Source organism: Astatotilapia calliptera, chromosome 8 (assembly GCF_964374335.1).
Source record: "Astatotilapia calliptera chromosome 8, fAstCal68.1, whole genome shotgun sequence".
Lineage (NCBI taxonomy): Eukaryota > Metazoa > Chordata > Actinopteri > Cichliformes > Cichlidae > Astatotilapia > Astatotilapia calliptera.
In genome coordinates, this window is record NC_137429.1 from 13,440,101 (window position 1) to 13,466,159 (window position 26,059).

Sequence of the window (26,059 nt, forward strand, 5' to 3'; positions counted from 1 at the left end):
AATTAAAAGTTAACAAGTCAAGTTGGTGCGTCTATATTCCTTCACAAAACGCTGACACCACAGGAGTGAAGCGCAAAGCCGGCATCTATTTCCTTTAAATGCTTCGTCAGATTACTGTATCGTGGCAAATATTAGCACTTTAGTCTTTTTTATGTTAGTACCATTTTGGAGCAGCAAACTAAATATTTTAGACTGTTGATAAGATTTGAAAAGGAAAAGGAAACAAAATATTTCCTGCCCTTATCTGATCCAGCACAGTAAATCTTTTGTGCCATTTTATTCCCACAGCGGCTGTTCAATAATGCAGAACATGTTGCAGTTTGCAAACCATGTTCAGGAAACTGAACAGGCATTGTATAGTCCTCATAGACAGCACTGACATTTGTGCTTTAAAACCGGAAGAAAAACTCAATTCAGGCCTCTTTAGTCGAGTACTTTATATACATCATACAATGAGAGACACAGAAATATGTATAACAGGTGGATATTTTGGAAAAACAAAAAATGGAACAGTTAAATTCCCCATAAGAGGTCATAGTGAAGCCGTGGGAAGATCTCTGGGTTCCTTGGGTTATGTTCTGTAGCTGCTGTAATTTTGAAGGGTGTAGGTCGCAACTGTATCCAACAACCAACCACGGGTTACAACAGTAGCTTGTTTGGAAAGACCTGCAGAGAGGACAGATGTTAATGCCTTCTAAAGATAAAGTATTGAAAGTGTGAACACGCATGAAACAGGACATGAGTGCGGTGTAGGTGTAGGGTTAGAGCAGGTGAAATTCCAACAAAAAGCCTTTGAGGGCTTATAATGTCTCCAACTTTTACATCTGTATGATTAATGCTCTAATAACAGTAAGAGCTAACAGTTGAAGGAGAACCAGTATTCATATTTTAATGCATGAGGCTTGTATTACTCTACATTGTCTCCATTTTCAGCAAATGCCATGAAAAGATCTTCCTGCAGTGTAATAGTCCAGCTCTCAGGCCTTTCTGACTACCCTAGCTTTTCAGCGGCTAAGTCCCAAACCAGCTGCTACTGCTGAAAATATGGATCTAGAAAAACAAACAAACATGAATATATAATTTCATTTGTTGAAAGATGCCACATTCACTATTAGGAAAAAATAACACTGCATTTATCTGGGACTATTTTCAGCTGGGGAATAATTGTTAAGCTTTTATGAGGGGATGATGATGCACTTATTTGTGTGTAGCTCAAGTTTTTAATTGTATCCACGATATGTAAGGGGTTAGGTTCCAGCACACAAACCCTAACAGCTGTAGTCCTTTAGTGAAAGCATACACTTAGCGACCACCCTATTAGATACATCTTGCTAGTACTGAGTTACCTTCAGTTTTTTGCTCTCGGCTGACAGGAATTGCACTTGGTGCGGTCTTCTGCTTCTGTAGACTATCTGGTTCAAAGTTTTACACGATCAAAGATGCTCTTCTGCACACTTTGATTACAACCAGTTTGGCCATTCTCCTATGATCTGATATCAACAGGGGATTTTTCTCCAAAGACTGGACATTTTCTGTTTTTTTAACCATTCTCTGTAATTCCCAGAAATGGCGTGTGGGAAACTTCCAGTAGATCTGGGACTAACAACTCTGCCGCATTCAAAATCCCTTAAAATAACCCCCGCTCCCCAACCCTCAATTCTGATTCTCAGAAATCCGACAAAACAAAATAACAGTCCTTAAGTCAGTGTTCTGTACTTACATCTCCAGATAAGGTCTTTTATAACACATATCTATAAATGCTGCCTTTACACCCATGAATGATAAAGGATGGGTGACTGAGAAAGGCAGTGATTTCAATCAGTGGAGCCCAAGCAGAGGATAGCAGACGATACATAGCGGTGAACGAGTGGAGGAACTGCTCGTTTACCTGCTCTATAGGTGCCAGAGGACATGGAAGAGAAAAAGCTACATTAAATATGTAGCAGTGCAAATTAGGATGCTATGAGGAGGGAAACGAGGTGTTACTTGCTCCCCTTCTCTTTCAAACTGTCAGCTCTCCTCATGCAACATCAGCCCCTCTGTTCTGTGGCCAATTTGTTTTGACATTCCCCACGCTGCAATCTGAAATTTACTCTTGGCCATTTCTCTGCTGCTCAACTCCCTTCACACATGCTTCCCTGAAAAGTCACTCTCCTCGCTCTTGTTGGGGACCTGTCTCATTTTGGTTGGCAGCATCTGCCATTTTCACCGTTCTGTCGCTCTCCAATTGGTCCTTACGGAAAAAATGCATTCGAAACCGCGCACTGATGGACAGACAGGTGCGCTGACATGCACAGCAGCCCCGGATGTCTGTGCTTGTGGGGAATATTCGTTCATTACAGTCAGTTTAGATACAAAACCTCACCCTTAGATAATCTCATACCCAGTCATCAATGTAATAAATTGATTTAAATTCAAAATTTATTTGGAAGACTGAATAGGATAGCATCGCTGTTAAAATGAAGATATTTTGGGGGTGGCAAACCTGCAGTAAGATCCACCACCATGCGGGTACACAAAAAAAGTTTTTAAAAGCTGCAAAATTCCCCCAAACTGAGCTTTTCAGCAGGGCATGAGGATGCTTAAGACCAGAACTGTGTGAGAGACTAACAGTGCAACAAGCAATGGGTCCGTATTAGGATCCACGTAAATTAAACTAAAGCTTTTTGAAAGTATGAAACTTCTTTTACAGTGTAACGTGCATCATTCAGAGAGCTAATGTGTTTTTGCTTGTGACGACACCAACTATTTCCTCCTGTAGTGGGTGTCATTTACTCTGTCTCTGTGGTGCTTTCATGGGTTATTTTTAAAGCCTAACCCTTTTGGCGATCATTAGTAATGTAACAAGATAATAAATAGACCTTAGTAATGTGTACTGGCTAGCACTGGCTAACTAGACATCATCACCCTTTGTGTCTCTACAATCAGATTAAATCTTTAGTTAATATTCAGTTAACTGAATAAAATACTTTTATTTTGAAACAAACAAAAGCTCACTGGTAAAATCTACTGTAACTCGGTCACAATAGATTATAAGTAATCAACAAACAGCCGGTTCCCAAATGATTGCCTTACACTTTTTCACATCGGCAGTCAATTTCGAGTAGCGGCAACCAACTGGTTGCCCGTTTTCAATCACAAGCCAATTATATAGGTCGTTTAGTGCAAGGAAATATGTTTCCTACAACTTCAGATTGATTGATGAAGCTTTGCAAACAACTGCTATTTCATTTTTCTTTTCTTTTCTTTCTTTTCTTTTAAATGCAGCTAGATTGCCATCATGTTGTAATCCATCAGAGTCAATTTGCCCTGATGAACCAAACTCATCTGTGATATGTCTGGAATGGGACTCAGTTCCACTGGTTTCCATCGGTCCGGCTGCAACTACATCACTAATTTCTGATCAAAACGAAGTAACGCAGGTGGACTGTGAATGTAAGCAGCTATTGTGAATATAGCCGTTTCACACCCATTTCAAACCCAACAAGCTCTTTGCACACTGTTGTAATACACTGCAGAGACTAAATCATCAGCTAAATTAACTGGAATGCTAAATACTAGTTACAGAGAAAAGCCAACTTTCAATAAATCTATAAATAAAACTTTGTAATAATTAAGAACATTAAGAAAAAGAAAAATGTCTGTCTCCTTTTCTTTTTAGCATTTGAGCATAATATTAAAAAACAAAAACAACTGACTCCTTGGCACAAACTCATTTTGTAATGAAAAATCTTTTCCATCCATTATTTGCCTACAAAATGTGTCATCACTTGGTGTCACTTCTTTGTTGCACCATATCAAGGCTTATGAAATCTCATCTTATATAATAACACAAAACTATATTAGTACACTGTGTGTCACACACAATTCTTGTCTGTCTCTGTAGTAGCCCGAACCCCTCGGTGAGGCTGTGTATGAATATGTAACCCCTGTTACGGGGTCAGTCTAATCTCTGTCTTCACGACCTCTGCGTGTGGAAGCATGTAATAGACTATTTGCTTGTGAGAGAGACAGAAATAAGCCAATTAGGTTAAAATAAAGTGAGTTATGATCAGATATTAAAAAAATAAATTAATTAAAAGGTGAAAATTTATTTTTATTTCTAGCCAAGACTCACTGTTGTAAGTTGAAGATGATGACTCTGGTTTAGGCTGTACAATGACGAGCTGCCGGGACTTCTGCGGAACAAAAGGAGTAGAAAAAAACAACAATTTCTCATCATAAAACGAAGCACAAATAGAACAAACAGTTTAGTACTTACAATCAGTCAAAATGTTAAAGCGCAGTATTTTTATCCTTGCCTGTCGATCGATCTTGTCTGGAACTTTCTAAATGACTCACGGCTGATTAAGCAGCGACTGTGATTACTGCATCTCTGACTGTCAGTAATAATAAATGTTGCCTTTTTAACCATAATTAGTGTCACGTCTGCTGAACAATTCAGCATTAATGTGTCATTTTCAAAAATGAAATTAAACCCAGGAGACAAATAAGAGGCACTAATGCAGCTTTGTGAGACAAAGAGTTGCTCTGGGAGGCATCTGCTTTACCGAATGCTGCCTGACTTGTACCCGTAATGGAGCGCATCGCGGGGATCGTAAGTGAAACAGAGACATTAACGCTGAAATTTCATATACAGGAATTTTTTGCCTTCTCCCTCCCCTCACCCCGAACCAGTCGTGGCAGATGGCTGCCCCTTTCCTGAGCCTGGTTCTGTTGGAGGTTTCTTCCTGTTAAAAGGGAGTTTTTCCTTCCCACTTTTGCCAAGTGCTTGCAGACAGGGTTTTTTCTCTATTATTGTAGCATCTTACCTTACAGTATAAAGTGTAAGTCATCCTAGATCTAGTTTTAAACCAATCTTAAGATACATTTTGAAGTAAGAGAGGAAAGCATGAATTTAGAACAGCAGTGGCTCTTTGTGGAGTTTATAAGTTGAGCGGCTGGACACTCTTACCTGTTTACCATCGAGTAGAAGTGGATCTTTCACTACAGCAGCTCCACAGAGCTCCACCATCCACTCCATTTTATCTGTCGGAAACACATGAAAATGTCTATTTCAGGAAAATAAAAGATGATCAGATCTGCTTTTACTGCCTCTAACCCCAAGGGGACACACAGCAGACCCATTTCAAGCTAAGCTTTACTTTGATCAGATGGACAAACACAGGTCAGAGATTCACTCGCTGCTCCAGATTCATTTGTGCAGTTCACTCGGTCAACACACATTTAACTTCATTCAGAAAACTGTGTTTATATTCCAGCAGCTCACAGGAAATACCACAAGTGCCATCAAAAAGATAAATCAACAACTCATCTTCCTGGGTACGTTCATTCATGTCAGGAAAACACTGATGAGCGTCTTCTGCGAGCTCTAGATAACATCAATATGTATCAACCCGAGTGGTTAAATAATGCATGAAATCCCAGAAGAAAACAGCTCCGTGTTTGTGCCATGTTAAAAAAAAAGAAAAGAAAGTCTTTTAAACGACTCACGCTAGCTAGCAGATGTCAACCCATTAGCAAAGCTTCATCGATCCAGCAAGCAGCGGGGAGGATGCGGCAGGAGCACTTTTAGAGCCCCAGGAAGAAGGAAAATGAAGAATGCTGCCTTCAGGGGTTTTAAGCAACGAGGACCCCCCTGAGACCTTCAACCATGATCTCTCTCTCTCTCCATTCAACCATGTTGAAAGGGAAGAGCCAAGAATTATGCTGTATGAAGGGCAACCGAACTGCTTATAAGCTTGTGTTGGGAGGTCATAAACAGTTTAAATCCTTGGCACCAAAGTTATAAACCTCTTACAGAAACTGCAAGAGCATTCTGGAAAAGGAGTCTTGCAGACGACTTTGTCCATGGTTGGAAGCTCATTTCCACTTTCTGTTCAGAAATAATTTCCAGACTCCATAGCAACTGCTGTGCAATGTGACAAAACCACACCAAAAACATCTCACACGACTCCTAAGTACGTATTCAACCCACCCACACGCTGGAATCACTTGTCATTGTTCTCCAGTGCTGAAATGACAGAGGTTAAAAACAGCACAGGTTTCAAGCTATTCTCAGTGTCAGTCAAAAGCTGTGTGAGCTACTTTAACTGTCCCTCTCCTTATTGTCTTCTTTCTCCCGTGTGTCTATCAGAGTCTTGCAGGACGGAGGCATCAATAAGATGGAATAAGGGTGGTCGAGAACAGTATTTCTTGATTGAGAAAGCAACATTGCAAACAGCAAGATGGAAACAATGCAATAAAACACCACCTGAGGTTTTCAGACAACTATAAAAAAAGAAAGTTTTAAAATCTTTGTTTTTGCAGCCAGTAATTTGAGGCACCATGTGGGTGTTGCTTGCCCTGTGGTGTTTTAGAGCTTTGTTCCTGAATCAACCGGAAACAGAAAATAGAAATAGAAAAGTGGAGATGACAGTTAAAGTTTGCATAAATTTGAATGTGCAAAAGAAAAAAAAAAAAAAAGATGCAGGTTCATTGCACAATGAAAATTCAAAGCAGAGTCAAAGTGTTTGTGTGTGTTTTTTCTATCCAGGTATGTTTTTACTGCATTGGCAGTGTGTTTAGGATCACTGTCATACTTAAAAATGAAGTACCGTATTTTTCGGAACATAAGGAGCACCGGGTTATAAGGAGCACTGTCGATGAACGGGTCTGTTTTCATACATAAGGTGCACTGGATTATAAGCGAAACAAAACAGAACTTTACTCAACTCATTCTTCTTGCTTCCTCCACTTCTGTACCATTGACTCGTTAATGTTGAATTCTATCACAGCTGCTCTATTCCCATGTTGTTGCAGTATATTAATGACCAACTTCGTATTGTGGATGAATTAACTCAGTTGTTCTCCTGACTGAAGTTTGGTCCGTTTACAGCATCCTGCCATGCGATTGCATTTGTCCCTAACCATCAGGAACCCTCACGTTAACTTTTATCGAGGGGAAAAAAGTTAGCGTTCATCCTCCAGCTTCACTGTGTTTATGTTATGCTAACACAGCTGCGTTGCTTGCGATCACGTAACACATCATTATATACCAGCTAGCCCAACTTCAGTAACCCTACAAACGTCACAGCTGTTTATTTTTTTGTCTTTATTTATGTTGGAAGTGACAGCAGAGCTGTACGTTTGAATTTTTTTCAGAAATCTCTCAGTCAGAACATGCTATATCATGTTTAGGTGGAAACTAGAGAGCTAACTTCCTGCTAATTTCTAACTCCATTAAATTGAATACATTCTGTTATCATGGGTGCCTGGATGTTAAACTTAATTGTTACACCTGGTAAAGATCATTTTATTAAAGATGAAAGAATTTAGACAGTTTTTAACTCTGTGATGCCGCAGTGTTTGTTTGACTTTGGGACCTGAAGAGGACGGAGTTTTGGACCCAGATTACTTTGAGTCCGCAAGGCTCCTGACTACGGTAAACGTAATGCTCCGACAATCCATCAAGCGGTGCGGCTTCGTAGCTTACCGAAGTCGTACTAAAACATTTTTGACAGATTTTTGAGCGCCCTGTGCGACATAAAATTGGTTCAAGGTCAGTAAGCAGAATTCATACATAAGGCGCACTGTCGATTTTGGAGAAAATTAAAGGATTGCAGAAGTGGAAGTGCGGAAAATAGGGCCCCAAACCATCACAAAGCCTCCACCGTGCTCTTTGGCAGCAACTCATGAGGAGTGGTTTGACACTTCTGCACAGTACTGTGCTTTTTGGCCACTCTGGAGCATCTCTAACAGTGTTAGAGATATATATCATAACACTGCCTGGTTTGCATGTTCAATTTTAACCCTAAATTTACTGCAGTACACAATAAGCTTTCTTTCTGGAGATCTCATGTCACATCATGTTTCTTACCTGCAGTCATGTCTGTAAAAGGCCCCTGGAAGCAGATGCTGAAGCCCTTCATGAGCAGCTGAAAACAAAAGGAAGACTTAAAAGAAGGATAAAAAAGCTGCTTTAAAATGTTTTCAAAAATATGTAGAGTAAAGCAAGTAAAGAGGACATTTACTCAGTGGATTTAACCTTCAAACAATGCTCAACAACACTGGATGAGAGCAGCCAACACTGCTATTACCATTACAGCTGAGTGTGTTTCTGAACTCTTCACCTGTGTAAAGGGTTACAGTGGTAGAGCTGAAACACCTCTCCAAGCATATCCTGCAATTTACAACATCTATTCCTCACTTACTGGGTAAAATAAAGCCTTGAGACCTCGTTGATTTTTTGCCCTCACTGTAATACAGTAAATGAAGTGATGAGTAAAAGAGAACCGTGCAAATAAAGCTACCGTCACCGAGGTAATATCACACTTAAAGGAGGCAAAGAAAAACGAGAGGCTCGACACCAGGGACGCTGTTTTATCACACTCAGGGTCAATAGGCTTGCTTGAAATGGGAATGTAAACTTGTTTCTTTGAACTATGATAACCACTGAAAGGAAACTCATGACACGGCCTCATCTACAGCGTGTGGCAGGATGGAAGTGTTTGAAAGATAAATGTCCGAGCGACAGGGGAGAGAAATACTCATTTCTCACGCTTCCCTGTACGTCCATAATCATCATTAGCCAGAGGTGCTCGGTGAGATGAAAAAGTGTTTCTGTTACAGATTTTTAATTTAGACAACAGCTAATGTCCTTCAGGAGGTATTAGAGTGTGATAACAAGCACACACAGGCACACACACTCACGCAGTTTCTTTGACTGATTTCCAGAGCGTTCTGGTGACAGACTCCCCGACTCTCCATTTCATCTGTTAGTCCGTTTGTCACACTAGTGCAGGTGACAGAAAGTGAATATGAACGGGACAATCTGCCTGGCTCCATCAAATTGCCGGCACAGTGCACATGCCACTTAAATAAGCCTGAAATTACTAGCTAATTCAATTAGCAGAGGTTCTTCAAAGGCAGTGATACGGCCAACATGACATCTAGCCATTTCTAATTTCCCCCCTCAGTGGCAACAGTAGTGGTCCTGCTGGCCTTACACCAAGGGGAAAATTACAATTAGCTCCTCACAACAGGGTCTGAGCTAAGAGGCTGGTGCAACACGAGGAAACAAGTTCAAGTGCTGCTTGTAATTGGGCCATTTTATTTTATTTTCCTCTCTGAATCACAGACTATTCTTTGTGGACTAACACTGTGCTTTTAAAAAATACGAGCAGTGGTAACTGTCGATAACAGCAGGAATTAATGCGCCGATTTGCTGTTTTTGCTTTGTTTTCCTAAATAATTGTTGTGTTCTAAAACAAATTTGCTTCATCCAGTCAACATGTTGACATGCTGTAAAATCTCTATAAGCTACAGTAAAACAGACTGACAGAATGGAAAGGCATTGGTGGGCTAATGAACTGAACAGATGAAGAAGATGTGCATCTTCGTGGATATATAACTAATGAAGCTTTGAGTATTTTAAAGGCAGATTTAGGGAGGAGCAATATAAATGTGGCAGAGCCACGAATCCTGTGGTGCAGGATGAAGGTATAGCTTAGATTTTCAATGCTATGTAGATGATACCCAGCTTTATTTATCCATGAAGCCAGAATGCAGTGTGTCTTAAAGACATAAAAGCCTGATGACCTCTAAGTTTGTGCTTTCAAATTCAGATAAAACGGAGGTTATTGTACATCGTCCCTAAAAATCGTAGTAATCTGGTATCTTTACCTTTTCTAGACAGCATTATTGACCTCCAGTAACACTGTGAGGAAACTCAGAGTCTTTTTTAACAATGATATGTCCTTCAGTGTGCACCTTAAACAAATATGCAGAACTGGTTACTTGCATTTGTGCAAACATTAGAAAATAGAAATAGGGGAGGAGAGAACTCAGTAGGTAGTGTTTGCCCCATGATCGGAAGGTCGGGGGTTCAACTCCACCGAATAGCTCCCCTGAGGTACCCCTGAGCAAGGTACTGTCCCTACACACTGCTCCCCGGGCGCTGGATTGGTGGCTGCCCACTGCTTCACTGAGTGAATCTGTTAAATGCAGAGAGAAATTTCCCTACAGGCGATTAATAAAGTATACAAAAAAAAAAAAATACTGTCCCAGTTTGATGCTGAAAGACGTAATTCATGCATTTATTACTTCTAGGCTGAACTACTGTAACTCATTATAATCGGGCTGTCCTAAAAGCTCCCCAAAGACTCTTTAGTTGTTCCAAAATGCATCAGCTAGAGACTAACAGGGACTAGAAAGACAGCACCCATCTTATCTTGCAGACCTCATAGTACTGCATTACCCCAAGAGAGCACTTCGCTCTCAGACTGCTGGTTTACGTGTGGGTCCTAGGATATTAAAAAGTAGAATGGGAGGCAGAGCTTTAAGGCTTCAGGCCCCTCTTCTGTGGAACCAGCTCCCAGTTTGTTTGGGAGACAGACGGCATCTCTACTTTTAAGATTAGCCTTAAAACTTGGATTTTTAATAAAGATTACAGTTAGTGCTGAATCAGGTGACCCTTAGTTAAACTGCACTAAGTCTAAGCTGCTGCGGGACTTCTTATCACGTACTGTTTCTTCTTCTTTTTCTTATTCACTCAGAGAAATACCAATTCAATCTCTGGTTCTCTTCCATAGTGTGTCTCCCTCCCCTCACCGTAACTGGATCACAGCAGGTGGCTGCTCCTCCCAGAGCCTGGCTCTGCTGGATAATTTTTCCTGTTAAAAGGGAGTTTTTTCTTCCCACTGTTTCCAAGTGGGATTCACAGGGAATCATCCGATTGTTGGGTTTATTGCTCTATTCTTGTAGGTTCTTTACCTCAGAATATAAAGCGACTTGAGGTGATTTTGTGCTATACAAATCAAACTGAATTGAATGCATTGCAGTTTCAGTGAGCATGCAAATTATAATATCCAATAATTATACAGGTAATATGATATAATGATCATCCAAAAATAATCTACAACTAAAAAAATCCTGTGGAGCTATAAGGCTATGTTGTTAACAATCAAGCACACATAGTAAAAAGCTATTGTGCCATTCATCAATACCATTTCTCCTCAAAAGTAACAATAATGCAAAGCCACATACTTGACCCTACCTGAAATCTTTGTTATGCACCTCTTTAACTGTACCTTTTGTAGCTGTACCGCTCTTATCAAAGTTTCAGAGTACTTTTAGATTTTCTTTTAAGCCTCAAGCTAAAACATCCGTTTTAAAGCTATAATATTAATTTTATGTGGCATAGGACTGCACAATTAACTGAATTTTAATCTTAATCAAGATTTTAGCTTTCCACAATTAAATCAAGACGATCGACTGATATTGCTCCATCAATCGAATGCAAAGCACCGCCAGATCACTGCCTGATGATGTGGCTGCATATGCCAGTCACAGCTGTTCCCCTGGAGACTAAGGTTTTCTGGATAGAAAGTAGCACTATATTAAAAGACTGCTTTACAACACATAATAGTCCATTAAAACTAAATACGGATGTCTGGCACAGCTGAAACGAAGAGCTTGTCCCTCAAAGCAGATCATTGTGTGGAAACACTCCAAACACAGCAAATGACAAATAATATGCAAGAACTGCTGGACGAGGATGCCTGCACTGCAAAGGAGCACAACTCACTGACTCAAGCCCCTGAAAACGCACCAAACAGTATAACAAATGTATGAATATTCATATTGTTGTCTTTTGTATTGAATTGTAAATAACTGGAGATGAGTTATTATTGTTTGTTGACAATCCATACCACACTTGATCTATGAAGCTTTATGATCAATTTCTATTTTTATTATACGAGTATATTTATCAGTCCCCTTCAGTTAATAAAGCACTCACATTACTGTCTTCAGTGGTCCGAGCTCTTGAGGGGCCCTGGTGGTTGGGCCCATTCACCACATCCCCTCTCACCTCAAACGGACTCTGGTTAAGAAGAAAGCAAAAAGACTCAAATAGGCAAACATGAAGCTCACAGTTAGCGTAAAAATTTTCGGCTCGGTTATTTTCTATTTTCATTTTCGTTTTAAAAACAGCCTAAGTGATTATTCAATCTCAGGACTGAATTTAAACACAGAGTCTGTTAAGAGTAATTAATTTCTTCCCAGAGTCAGGTATGCTCTTATGAGTACACTGAGCATTCTTCAATGTGACAGCAATCAACTTTTAATCGTAAAGAGTGCATTTCTGTGTTCATGATATAATGCTTTTTTTTTTTTCTTCTTAAAACTGCCCCAGTGATGGATAAAATAACTTGAAATACCGATACTAAATGTAGCCTGGCTGGATTACACTGGCCTATCACAGAAGCAGACTTGCTAAAACAAATGGATGGCTAATCATTTATGGTGGTATATCACAGCAAGCCACAGCCAGAGATTCATCATGTGGCCTTAATTCAACATCGGGACAAACACAGATGTGACTGTAAGCCACTGCTGCGCTGATTCAACGAGCACGCGGGCGAGCGTACCTCATCTAAGACTTTCTTTTGTTTGAAGCACTCAGAAATCCCTACAGAGAGAAAAAAAAGAGCAAAAGATTGCGAGCTTATTATCTGACACACAAAAACTTTACTGTGTAAAACACCCTTTTATTCCAGCCTACCTTTTCATGCCATGCTGTTTTTTACATTTAAATTTAGACTAATTACTCTTTACTTATTAGTTAAGTTAAGTTATACTTACACTGGAAACTCAACACCCACTTCCTGCCTGCAATTCCCAGGAAGTATTTCAGTGTGCGCTCACATACCAGCTGTTCATCTGGCAGAGAGAGAAAAAGAGCAGACGCATGAAAGGAAATGCAAAATACGAGAGCTCTTTCATGAGGTGATTGTACAAATACACCTTATACACTGTAAAATTGACCAAGTATCTTTTAAGGCCTACAAGTCACAAACTTGCTAAGTGTGAGTCCATGGAGCTATACGAGGGGCTAGAGATGCTCAGCTGGCTCCTTACTACCAACTGAGCATCCTTTGAATACCATGGCCTACCTGAGCCTTGCTGACATGTCCATATCTATCCATCTTCTGATGGCTGTTTCTAGCTGTATAATGTGCCATGTATCAAAGCTTAAATAATCTCACAGTGGTTCCTTGAACATGGCAGTTCACTGTGATCAAAAGCCCTCCCCACACTAACTAGATTGTAATCAAATAAAGCAATATGGCATGTGATGAAATGGGAGATTCACATCATACATGTGCTGCCAACCAATCTAACCCATGAAGAGTTCAAGCAGTTAAGAAGACAGAAGGAGGTTGAATGAAGAACCAGCGAGTTGTACCTAATAAATTGACCAGTGAGTATAAAGGTTATTATATGTTATTAAGGTTATTAACCGTCTGAGCTCTTGGACGCAACGCTAAAAGGTTTCTGTTGCAAAACAAAGGACAATATATGGTTATAACTTCTGCTCACTCTTGCCAGAAATTACTTTTTTAATATGTTATCATTTGCAGTATTATCATTATTACATTTAAATTTAATATGGAAATCCTGGTAAAGTGTTGTAAACAAAGTATAGTCATTCTTTTTCATTAAAAAATAAGATTAACTGATGGCCTATAGTTGCAGTCACACAAGACTTATCTCAAAGCAAATGTAATCAGTAGCAGTGTTGCAGTGCAACTCAATAGACTTACAACACTTTGCGTTCCAAGTTATGAGTTATTTAGCTACTTTTTAATAAGCAATCAGTTAATTCTAACATTTTTCTCCTTTCCTCTGTTCTTTCTGTTGCCGCAAAAAGGATAAAGCCTGATGCAATCCAGCTGCTCTCCAACTAGTGTCAGTTACCATGTGGCTCTGCTCACGAGATTTGCAAGGAGCCATTTATTCTAATATTTCAGATTTACGAGTGAAAAGGACAAGAACAACACCACAGTGAAATTCAAATTGCGTCTGGGTGATAATAAGTCAATAAGTCTTTCAGGCTCACAAAGAGCTCACTTCAAGTTTGAAGTAGCACTTTCAAGCTAAGAGCATCTTCACAACAGCTCCAAAACATCAACAGTTAGGTTTTAGTTCAGCGGAGTCTGGTTAAGTGGCGAGACGAGATGCTCCCAGTCTGAACTGGGAACGAGGTAAAGTCAGTGTACTCAGAGGTAGATTCACAGTAGACTGCACACACAGTACAACCTAACATGTGCAAAATGACTTAAACACGTTTCTTTCCCCAGTCGAGAATAATATTATATAATTGCTATTAAATGGCATAAATCGGGAGACCTAACAACAAGAGGAAGCCAAGACAGATCAGAAGTCAGATGGTCTAACAGGTGAGTCAATACAATCGTGTCAGTGCATGCACAGGAAAAAATGTCCAACTCTGGCTCATTCTGATGATTTAAAGGAAATCAATCTTCATCTTTTCTTCTCTTTTCAAATCCGTGAAAGAGGCAGACAGAAACTTTTTAATCCAGGTAAGAGTCAAAAATGCCCATTACTGCCAGTTCTTCTGAGAAATGCATTTTAAAGGCTTTAAACTTATTTTCTACTAATGGCAGTAATATGAGACCTCCTGCTCCTTTCCCAAAATTTAACCATAAAGATCAAGAGGCCTACGATTCCTATTTTTAGTTGCCCAGGAAACCGCTGCAATTAAAAGAAAGAAAAACAAGAAAAAAAAGGAGGACTTCTTAAAATGTGACAGTTAATATGGTGCTTTGGAGACAGCGAGCTTTGAAATTAAAAATAATCTATCAGAGAGGGTAATTAGCAACTAGCGGATAAATGGAGGAGAGAGTGTGTGGGGTGGAGAGAAACAGAGAGCTTATCTCCGAGGAGCGCTTTAAAAGACGCACGAAACAAGCTGTAACTACACGTAGAAAGAAAATGTCCTTTTCTAATTGCAAATGTTCTTTTAGAAAAAAAACACAAGAGCTAGAAACAACTAAAGTACTAAAGGATTTAATTGCTCTGTTGCCTATCAAGCCAATTTGTCCAGTGGCTCCCTTTGACTCTAAAAGGAGAGCATGTGACTGTACTTACCTGTACGCATGATGACATGAGTCACTTCTGGTGTTACCTGGGAAACCACACGGGCACCAACTCTCTTGGCAAACTTTTTCACCATAATCTGTTGGCAACAGCGTCATATCAGTTTATTTATTCTAAAACTGACTAAGTTTAAAAAGCAAACAAACTGACTGATTGTCTAAAAGGTCACCTGCTCATTTGGGCCCAATCCTGATGACACAAGCACCAGCTTAGCTTTGCATGCGTCTTTTGGAGGGCTGTTATTTTCTTTGTCTTCTTGCCCATCGGACAGAGAACTGCTGTCCTTCTGAGTCTTAGCTGCTGAAGTTGAAGAAGGTGTTTTGGAGACTCCAGTGCCTTTGACACCGACCCCTTTATGCGCAGACTTCTGCGCTGCTGGAGAGAAAAAACATAGGACACACAGTCACCTGACCTGACCCATTCCTCTTTCACCACTTTTGGTGATCCTTCATCAGAGATTAACCTTATCAACCACAGTCAGGCTAAATCAAACCGACTCAAAAAAAACTGCAGTAATGTCAAATTGCTCCTTTATGTTCATGTGGTATTAAATGTGCAAATAGAATAATGAAGCTATCTGAAAAAACATGTTTCTACAGTTCACTTCATACCCATCTGTGTGTCACCTTCAGGCTCTGACGGGTTGGGTTCGGGAACACCTTTGCAATCAGATGGTTCTGGGTTTAGGTTCGGTCCCGCTTCTGGAACAGCTTTCCTGCAAAACAGATGTGTCTGTAAGCTTGGCATGCATTGGTTTTAACTTTACATTTCCTGGATTTTTGACCTGCATGTACAGACTGTGCAAAGGTTCTTTGTATTTCACTTCCAAAGAGCCAGATTCCATTCTAATATTTTAAGTGGTCTTCAGCAGTACTTTTCCAGACTTTCTAAAGGTCTATGAACATTTTTCTTTGGACCCTGGTTGCTATTTTTTCCATTCATTTTGCATTTGGTTTTTGTATCCAGTTGCGTATCCAGAAGATAATTGTTACACAATGTTGGATCTGTGGATCCCTGCATATTTGGGATGCACCGATTGTGAAAGTTTTGATTTCACAATCGGTGCGTCACAGAAGGTGTAACAAATTGTTACATTTGAAATTGTTACAAATTCAAATGTAACAGAAGGTGATTGTGTAACAAATTGTTGCACAATCACCTTCTGAATTTGTACAGTTCTTCCCCATAAAACTGTATTTCCATGTGAGTTTTCGTATGTTTCAATAAATCACTGCACTTTTTCCCCATCTCCTATAATATAATACACATGCTACATATACACATATAAAGAAATTATAAAACTTTTGCACAAAACTGAATTAGTACCACAGGTCTCGAGTGCCTGTTCCCCTTTGAATAACACTCCAGTTCTAATTCCTAGCAACACTTTAAGTTTGCAGAGCGGGGCTGGGACAAAATATCAATATTTTCCTCATGTGATGAGACTATGATGGCAGCAAACATCAGTATTTTTATTAAAGCATGCAGGCGCTCTAAATGGATACCCAAGCCCATTTAAATGACCAGAGTCACTATTCATGTCTGCTGATGGTGAATCTTACCAAATGAATCAGGACAAAAATAAATAAATAAAAGAGCTAATGGGAGGGAAATGGTGAGAAGCGGGGCAGAGCTAAGTAACAGAACTGACATATCATTAAAACTGAACTCTTCTCCTTCAGTTAAACAGATATTGTGATATTTCATAGATGACTGCCTTGCAATGTATTGAGCAGAGCACTATATCATGCATGATGCATTAGAATATCATCAGTTATCATCAGGATTCCCAACTCAACTGCACGCTACAGCGTAAATGTTGATCCAGGACTTGACAAAGAAAGAAAGTTGATATCAGTGACACATTCTTATATAATTTTCGGCAGAGGTATGCTTTTATTCTCCAAAATGAATAAAGTTGGTAAAGTTTCCTTTCTTTGTTTTCTTTTGGGTTTATTTCTTCACTCAAAGTCTCTGGCAGAGTGCCTGCGTTTAAATTACCTGCACCAGCTCACTGAAAACTTAGGCTGCAGTGCCAACTAATCTTTCCAATTTCACTACTGCAGTTCTGGAATATGTGCTTTTTCATTTAGAACTTGTATAACCAAACCCCTCTGTGTTCTCATCCGCCATTTCTCCCACTCTCTCGCCCAAAGGACAGCACGTAGAACTCTGGGAGGCGAGAGGTTGTATGTGTGTGTCTGTGTGCGCAATCAGTCGCAAGAGATAAATTACTGTGGCGATGCAAGTTTCCCGCTAAGTGCTCTAAATGACATATAAGATGCAGTCAGTAATGACTTTTTTATTCTCCACAGCATAAGCAGATTCTGGGTTCATTAGTGAGATTATCTGCCTGTCCTCTTGAGATGCATCACCCTCTGAGAACCACCAACACACACGTACACGTGCCCGCACACACACACTCGCCAAATTTCTCCTTCAGTTACAGACTGAAAGAGGCCAATTACATGCTACTTACTCCAGTTATTGTACTGGCTAATATAGATGTATTGAAATATGGCTCCTTTTAAAATCTATAAACAATATGTAGAACCCTCTAAGGAAAGACTGCAGCGCGGTGAGGCGGGCGTATTTAATTACTGAAGTCAGGTTTGAGTTCGAAGATTGTCACATGACTGGAGGCCAACATTAGGCGAGGTGATTGGTTAATTAGGCTGCTGAGCAAGCAAAGAAAACCTTCTGATGTTATGACTCATAATTCCTCCTGTGTCTTTCACAGACAGTGTTTTATTTATTTATTTATCTATCTATCTAGTTATCCTTTTTCACTTGCCAGCAAAAAGTTACAGGAGCTGCTCAGACACAAAGAGACGTCAAAATGTTGCTTTAACGTTAACTTATAACACAAAGGTACTTACACTCACACAAATGACTGGTATAAAATCAGACCGTCTAAAGCCTCGGCTGTTTTTAATCACCAGGTGAATACAACGGATTAAGACACCAGGAACTCAGGAAAACAAACAGTTAACATGTGGAACTGGTTTCTAACTTTCTAAGAGTCATTTAGCTGTGATATTATCTGTTCCTCTAATCATTTCCTGTATTTCCTGTAAAGACGGACTTAATGTCTTTCAGCTTTCATGAGGTCATGGTGGACAGGGGTTAAAATAGTGTTTATTTGTGGTTTTTGCATCATGTCTATTATTTCAAGGAATAAGTTTAAGGGGTTTTTTTTTTCCATAGGTAAAAGAAACTGAGCAAAATAAATCAGAAACACTGACTTTTTCAATGCTATTGGGACTTATCTTACGACTTTTTGCCGATCTGTTTGTTTAGATCGAGGAGATCTTGTGAGGAGGGAGTAAAACTGATTGTGGGTATAGATATTTCTATGCAGCAGCACTGAGCAAGTCTATTTTTACAATCCTTTACTTGCCTGTCTGCGGCGTGCCCTGCGTCCTGGTCACGAGGAAGCTGTCTGTGAGCGTCTGGGCCTGCAAACACAATATTTATATTACATTTTATGACTTTCAATACTTCAAAAGACAGAAAAAAAGACTTTGTTTCGGGCATACTTCAAATTTTTGTGTTCATTCAGTTTCAATTTATCTACAGAATATTTCCTTTACAAATTGTCCAGCATGTTTTGGCCAATAAACGTCAGAAAAATTGTGAAAAATGCCCATCTTCATCTTACCAAACCTCAAATATATTTAGTTTACTACCAGGGGAAACTGACTCAGTCTTCATATGTATTTGCCTTTTGAGAGTCTGGAATTAATCAGTTTTGGATATTTTTCCTTCAGATGCTGTAAACACATAATTATCTACTCATCTTTTTTGTGAACTAATCTTTTCATCTCTGAAAATAAGCATCTGCTTATTATCTTCTTACCCATGTCTCTGGTGCTCTGATGGGTTTGTGGGGGGATTTCTTTGGAAGGACTGCTCTCTTTCTCCTGAAGCACCTCTGAGACCAGGGCCATCAGCTTCTCCAGCCTCACCAGCTCCTTCTGCATTTCTATCTTTTGCTAAAAAAGAAAAAAAAAAAAAAAGGGGGGGGGGGGGAGAGATAAAGCATATCAGCTCATAATTACAATTAAGTGACGCACAGAGTGGTAATAAGAAGACAACAGAAATCTGCAATGCAGCATTTTACTGCATGAAATAAAGGGACACATGCTGGCGGCATATTTGACGTATTGCACTGATGCATGAAAAGAAGTGACAACTGTCAGTCAGTGACGAGGGACCCACGCGCAGTCATTCACATCAATTAAAGGGCATTGGTGGCTTTTGAGCCAGTGATCATCTATTGACTGTCAAATGTTTTCATGAAGGAGCTCAAAAAGCAAAAGAGAAAGCAGGTGATGGAAGCTTTTACCACCAGGCCCCGTTTCCAACAGCGTCACTACGCTGTGCTTTTGTTATTTTAATTTCCTCCTGTGAGTTTACACAGCAAGTACATTGATTATGTAAAAAAGACGCACTGCTAAACAACAGAAAAGCTCTGTATCCTCTGATTTGCGTAATCCTGAGCCCCCCCCCCTTCTAAACCCCAGGGCGTCAAACTTGAACTCCCCAGTCAAATCCAGTCGACAGATAAAAGTGAGAGTGCTGGAAGATGGATGGGGTAGAAAACAAGAATCATCTTCTAGGCGGCATTTCCTCTAACGTAAATGAAATGCAATTTAGAAAGCTGCTGAGGGGGACATTTTTCACTGAGCGAGGTAGTCTGTCATCCAGGCGGCTGACAGTTCGGTGCGGGGAAAATGTGGTGGCTGCCCTCTATAGGACGTAACGTGAAGGTGCATCGCTGAAAGCACAACGAAGCCAGGTAAATGCTGAGCAAGCGGAAGAGATTAGAGTGTTTAAAATAATGTCAAATCTCATTTTGATGAGAATCACAAGTTTCACATACTTTTCTTTTTAACATCTGGCACATTCATGCAGATATATATGAAACCAGTGAAAGGAATGCAATGTAAATATTGTATATGTACCAAACAGTTTACATGATCGGTTTGGTTTTCGTGTTCGTTTAGTTGTTAGTCAAAAAAATGAACTGACCGGCAAGAAATTTCTACCAGAGGTGGAGCGTGGCTCAACTTAGAAGTCAACGTGTAGAGCTGATGTGGATCCAGATCTACAGCTCCACTTTTTGGGAGGACTTTCTTTTAATTTCCATTGTGACACACAGCAAAACTGCTTTTTTAACCAGATCTTCACAAAGTGTTTTTGATGTCTTAAACAAGAAGAAACTATAAGAACATAATCGAGATCCAGATCTCCTTCATGCATCCTGTGGAGAGAATTTTAAGATATTCTGGCCCTGCTCGTTTACCTGTGTAACAAGGACTTCGCTTGAAAACTGTGACGATTCTATGGTAACACTGGTGTCATTTACTGGAACGTCACCTGCTGGGAGAGAATAGGAGCTTTTTCACATCTTATAATGGAAAGATGTTTAACTTCTTGAAGCAGAAAACCACACAGCAAGCACTCACACACGTGCATTGGCTTATAGGCTACTTTGATGCAAGCATGAAAAAAATTAAACTTCAAAAAACTATTTCAGTTAAAGAGAATCGTCTTACATTCTTCTGGCGTGCCGAACAAGTCCACAGATGCTTGACTGGAATCAACGCAGTCGGGGCTGGGGCATGCAGGTGGTAACCGATCTGCTGCATCAGCTGTTCCCTCGCATCTGTCGTCTTCACCGGAGTCGCTCCGATTCTGAGCGGAAGGACGAGCTGATGTTCCAAAGATTTGTGTCAGAGTGGGTAATTCTTCTTTGGATCCACTGCTATCAGACTCGGATGAAGGCTCCAGTCTCTGAGCCTTTCTCTTCCTCCTCGGTTTCCTATTGATGGAGGAGTTGATGCTGACCTCTCCACTACCGTTGCTGTTAATCTCTGCTTTGTGGATAGTTTGGACCGGTGACGCGATAAGGTCATCAGGGGTCAAAGAAGACTCTGGAACTCCCCTATGTTCAGCTGTGTTGACTGAGGAACACTTTAAAGTGGCAGGTGCGTCATCTTTTATCCCCTTCACATCCTCACAGTCAGCCCGACTCTCTGTGTTTTGAGAGGCTTCCTTTAGCTCGTCACATTCAACGGCTGTGAAGCGGAGACCAGAATCTACGACCTGAGGGACCACAGAAAGAGGAGGACTTTCTGCACCACGTTTTGCCTCCTTGTTAGGACTCAGTCCACTGCTAGGACTACTCCTGAAGCGACCTGAACAGTTTTGTTCAGAGATCAAGGCTTCCACTGCTGCCGGATCCCGTTTCTCAGAAACAGTTATTCTCGGCTGGACCGGTGAGTTGGAAGGAGAGATGAAATCATAAGAGGACTTGCTGGAGTCTCCTAAAGCCTTTTCTGCAGATTCAACACCAGAACAATCTTCATGTTTCTTCTCTGGTTCTTTGATGGCGTCTTTGTCTGAACCGCGGCTGCTTTTCACGTCTGGACTTCCAAGATAGAAAGATTTCCTTTTAGTTGCTTTGAAGCTCTTGAGAAGTTGCTCCGTGTCGAGCTCACTGTCGTTCCTGTCCTCCTCGTTTTCTGTTTCGGTACATTTAGTTTTACAAACTGAGGCCTGTGACTGAATACTGTTTTGATTGTCACTTTCAAGCGTTGGCCCTACCACGGCTGCATCATCTAGCTGAGCAGAGCCTGAGGCAGCATTTAACTCTTTAACAGCTTCTGTTGGCCTCAGATTCGATGTTCTCTCAGCACACTCTATGTTTTCAATCTCTCCTATGTCTTCATTATAAACACATCCATTTTTTTTAGCTGACTTTACCACCTTATTTACATCATCAAGCGCTTCGCCATTAGCATGTTCCGGCTGCTTTGCCACACTGCTGTTTCCTTCAGTTGCCTTAGCTTTCTCGCTCACCTGCTTGTGACCCTCCTGGACTTCCTCAGCAAACAGCTGAAGTCTTCTGCTTCTCCTACTGCTCTTAACGACAGGAGTTACTTGGTCCTCGCTGCTAGGGTAATTCTCAATTTGAACCTGAACTTCTTCTGCTCTCATTCTAATAACAGGGGTGGTTTCCCCATTCTGAACTCCAACGAGGACAAGGGGTTTCGGCACTCTGGAGGGCTTGCCTTTTTCGGATCTTGTGTTTCTACCTTTCCTTTTGTCAGTTTTCTTTTGCTCACCACCCTCTGATTTTGCCCGAGCTTGCTCTTGTAAGTCGCTGTCTACCTGTTGCAAAACATTGCACGTCCTTTTCCTCGTCTTCCTCCCCAGTTGTTGTTCTACATTATCAGGCACAACACTGGAAACGTCATCTCTGCCTCTGTTTTGGTGACTTTCTGGAAAGTTGTTGAACTCGTCCACATGCATGCCTGTATCAATTTCTGTCCCGATCTCCATCTGTTCTGCTGATTTACAAATGCCACTGCCATCATTTATTTCTTCTGTCATTTGCTGCTCACCCTCCACGTTACTTTTGTTTATTTTTGCAAAAGAAGCAAAACCGTTTTCCTCTCTAACACTGGAAGCATCTTCACTCTTCAATATTTCTTCAGCTATCGATGGCTCTGTAAAAACTTTAAGCGGAGGAGAGACGTTCCTGTTCACTCTTCGTCTGTAGACAGCCCCAAACACCTGCTCTTCGAGGGCTTTGGCCCGCCCTTCTTTCTTCGGATTCAGTTCACTGTTGCATTGCCTGATATCTATTGTCGAAGCGGAGGAACAGCTGTCAGAGTCATCAGAGTTTTCATCTGGTTTTTCTAACTCAAGACTTCCTTCAGCTGGAACTTTCATGAGCCACTCTGCAACCTTCTCTAAACTTTTCTTACGCTTATGGTCAAGGATCTTGTCGGGCACCACATCTTTTTTCTGCTTCTTCCTAGAGGACTTTCTTTGGGATTGGTCTTCGTTTTCATCTGGAATGAATGATGAATAAAGGGAGGCATTCTCCCGGCTCCTTTTGCCTCTATTCCTACGCGTTTTTGAAGTATTCGCCACAACGTCTGACATTTCAGCTTTCACTGGTTCCCCGTTGTCTGTGGGGCTGGACATTTTCTTGTCAGACGTTAGTGGAGCATCACCAAGCCCGCTATCCAGAGCTTCATTTTCTGTCGTCAAAGGAGCGGAATCTTCAAGCCCCATGAGTCTTGCAAATCCATTCCGGGCTGTTACAGAAAAAAAAAAAAACAGTATAAGAAAATCAGGTTCATTCGCAAGCTTTGATTAAGTCATATTCACTTCACATCCATCTCTTTACTCTGTCCTCTGTAAGGACTTTACACATATTTTTTTTCCCAACCCAAAGAAAAAGGTGGTAGAAATGCTGATATCACACTGTGGGCAGCAAATATACACCTTAGTAGTGTATGTTACACCAAAGCACTGGCAGTAATGTGAGTAATATGACAATTGATTTGAGGAAGATTTCACCTGCAATAGTTGAGGAGTGGGATTCTGGAAGATCACCAAAGAGTGCATTTTGTTCATTGTCAATGTCAGTGCCACATTCATCTCCAGATGTCAGAGCTCCTTTAGTAGTTTCTGCACCTGTGACACTGGATAGAAGAAAATACGCAACGCTGTATCTGAGCAGACTGAGTCAATAAATGACCGTTACTTTGAAAAATAAATCTTAATTGTTCCAACCCTGCACATCGCCCTTGCTGGGATGTTCCAGTGAAGTCTGAAAATGTATAGATGTAATGTTAACAGGTGACATAATGCAAGCCAATTCCATGACATCATTTTAGAAAGTCTGTGATATAACCTTACAGTTTGTGCCAGTGTCATGCTCATATGCTTGGATCATGTCCTGCAAACCAGCGACAAGTTTCTGAAACCCAGGGCTCTCCTGTAAGCTCCTGTAAGCAGAAAAACAATTACAATGAGCTTTCACGTATTATAATACATGTTAAACCATCTGCATATATATTCTGTCCAACCTTTTGGTGACTGTGCTTTTACACACGGGGCAGTTGGCTTTGTTTTGTTTGGATTTGTCCAAAAGTTTCATCATGCAAAATCTGGTAGAAAAAGAGAGCTAAAGTCATAAGCATGAAGCCTGTGCATATTTAACAGAAGCTTTTCAGTTAAGAAGACACTTACTTGCAGAATTGATGGTCACACTTAGTAGATACCGGAGCAGTCATTAAATCCAAGCTATAGACAAAAGAACACCTACGTGAAAAAAACAATCTAAATCTTGTAAAAAAATAAATAAATACTACAAAAGCAGAAGAATGATTTTATATATTATTAACACAGGCTCTTATTCTAAATAATGCTCACCAAATGGGACACTGCAGAGTCTCCCAAAGCGCCGAAATCCCTTTCTTGACATCTGAGACTTTTGGGGTTTTCATGGTGATTCTAAAAGACTAAGAGATAAAAATCTGTGTACACATTACTGTGATCAGCATCTATAACACATTAATATCAAGGTCAGTTGTATCTATCCCTGTGTCAGAGAGGCATTCTCGTGCAGGGTATACCCTGCTGCTCGCCCTGTGGCAGCTGGGATGGGCCCCAGACCCCGCCACGAATGGATGGATGGCACAATGAGCAAGTCAGAGATGTACTGGGAGGTAATGAAGTAGCTTCAGTACTGGGGTAGCACGTTCAAGCTTCTATGCATGTGCAAGGAATTTGTCTGAGTCATTCTGAATGAGATGAAGTCCAAAGAGTTCTACCGATGACTCGGATGGTCCTGCAAATAAAATCCAACCTGCTTGGCATGAATGCATGGAGCCTACCTTTACAACCTATTGTTGACTGAATGTTTAACTATTCATTGCGTGTACTTTGCTCACTGTACACACAGCATGCACTGTTAGCTTGGCAGATATCTGGACAATAGGAGGATAGATTCGGTTATGTTGCAGAAAATCATGTTGTCTGAGACGCGATGTTTTATTTGTACTGGGCTCAGTGGAAACCGCACAACTATTTTCTCATCAATTGAATAAGTTATTATATAAATGGCACAAGTGCTTCAATTATACACAAAAAGTAGTCTGCCTGCTGATATTAAAGCATCATTACGTTGAAAACAGCGACCACGCAATGAAGCGGCATTGTGAAGTCAGTCAAAAGCCACTGATTACATATATTGGCAACTTTATAAAACACCGTTTAATGTTCGTACACGGTCGCTTAAAGTAGTTAAATCTCGACATCAGGCTGGCTAGCTGTCTCTGTTTTGGGGGTGTAACTTACATAACTAGCTCTGTTCTGAAACTTCTGAGACTCGGACAATCGACAAAAACACCCCGACAGACTAACATCTCATAAGAAGAAACAGATCGCGCAAGTAAATAACTGTACATATTCATAAATATTCCTAAAACTACCTGTTTTCTTGCAGTTTGGAGCCTCCAACATGAGAATCATCCGCTTCAGTTTTCCCGCAACTACCGTCTTCTTCTGCTTTGATTGAAAAGATGTTTTGTATTTAATGTAACAGCGCCCCCTATTTGACTGGAGAGTAAACCACACAAACGCACACAGCTGTGTTTCACAGTTTTCCAGACTCCTGGACTGTTGGGACAGTATCATAGCTGGACTGGCCATCGGGCATACCGGGCATTGGCCCGGTGGGCCGCTGGCGATTTTTTGTTTTTATGGGCCGATGGATTTTTTTTTTTTTAGGAAGGGTATATATAATGAAAGGTGTTGGATTGGCCAATTGGTCATGATCGACTCTGGGCTGGACCAATTACAGCCGAGGAGGCTGGATGCACCCTCCCCCTTGTTTAGCAATCACGTGATTTTCGCGCATTGCATGCCGGGAACTCGTGGCAAAACAATCCAAGTACCGCATCAAATGCAAGCGTTTGCAGCACCGCAAAACGTTCATTCTCCGGTTCCAATACCTTCTTGTTTTTTCTTTGCCGCACAAAAAAGGAATGTACAAAACAAAAGGAGAACAATGCCGGTCCATACAAAGACAGACTCGACGAAAAGACAAAGAAAAATACGAGGAAAAAATCAAAGGAGTGAAAGGGTCAGACCCTTAGGAGCACCCAGAGTGGACAAAAGACGTCAGCGTGCTGCTCAACTTTCACCACGCTCAAATTTATAATTATAAGGTTCTTGGAGTGAGTGCATACACTCGTGAAGTTTAGTAACTTCAGATCACTGCAACAAGCCCAGGTACAGTTTACCGACA

General features: G+C 40.7%; 1 protein-coding gene across 6 annotated transcripts; it reads right to left on the minus strand.

The window, feature by feature from the left end:
* Nucleotides 1-422: 422 nt before the first annotated feature.
* On the minus strand, nucleotides 423-25,376 carry LOC113028437 (BRCA1 DNA repair associated). 6 transcript variants are annotated; one of them, XM_080305465.1, is made up of 21 exons: nucleotides 25,242-25,376; nucleotides 24,181-24,269; nucleotides 23,998-24,051; nucleotides 23,835-23,915; nucleotides 23,665-23,753; nucleotides 23,539-23,575; nucleotides 23,323-23,447; nucleotides 20,505-23,057; nucleotides 20,252-20,325; nucleotides 18,803-18,938; nucleotides 18,344-18,401; nucleotides 15,570-15,658; nucleotides 15,113-15,318; nucleotides 14,935-15,022; nucleotides 12,625-12,702; nucleotides 12,411-12,451; nucleotides 11,780-11,863; nucleotides 7,859-7,916; nucleotides 4,955-5,028; nucleotides 4,118-4,178; nucleotides 423-666 (listed from the first exon to the last, which is right to left on the minus strand). In XM_080305465.1, the coding sequence occupies exons 2-21, from the start codon at nucleotides 24,252-24,254 to the stop codon at nucleotides 572-574; spliced, it is 4,155 nt and encodes a 1,384-aa protein (XP_080161591.1). In that variant the 5' UTR covers nucleotides 24,255-24,269; nucleotides 25,242-25,376; the 3' UTR covers nucleotides 423-571. The 6 variants fall into 6 exon arrangements, with proteins under 6 accessions (XP_080161591.1, XP_026034482.1, XP_026034485.1 ...); XM_026178697.2 differs by having other exon boundaries at nucleotides 15,555-15,658; XM_026178700.2 differs by having other exon boundaries at nucleotides 15,113-15,315; nucleotides 20,252-20,328.
* Between the last annotated feature and the right edge of the window lie 683 nt (nucleotides 25,377-26,059).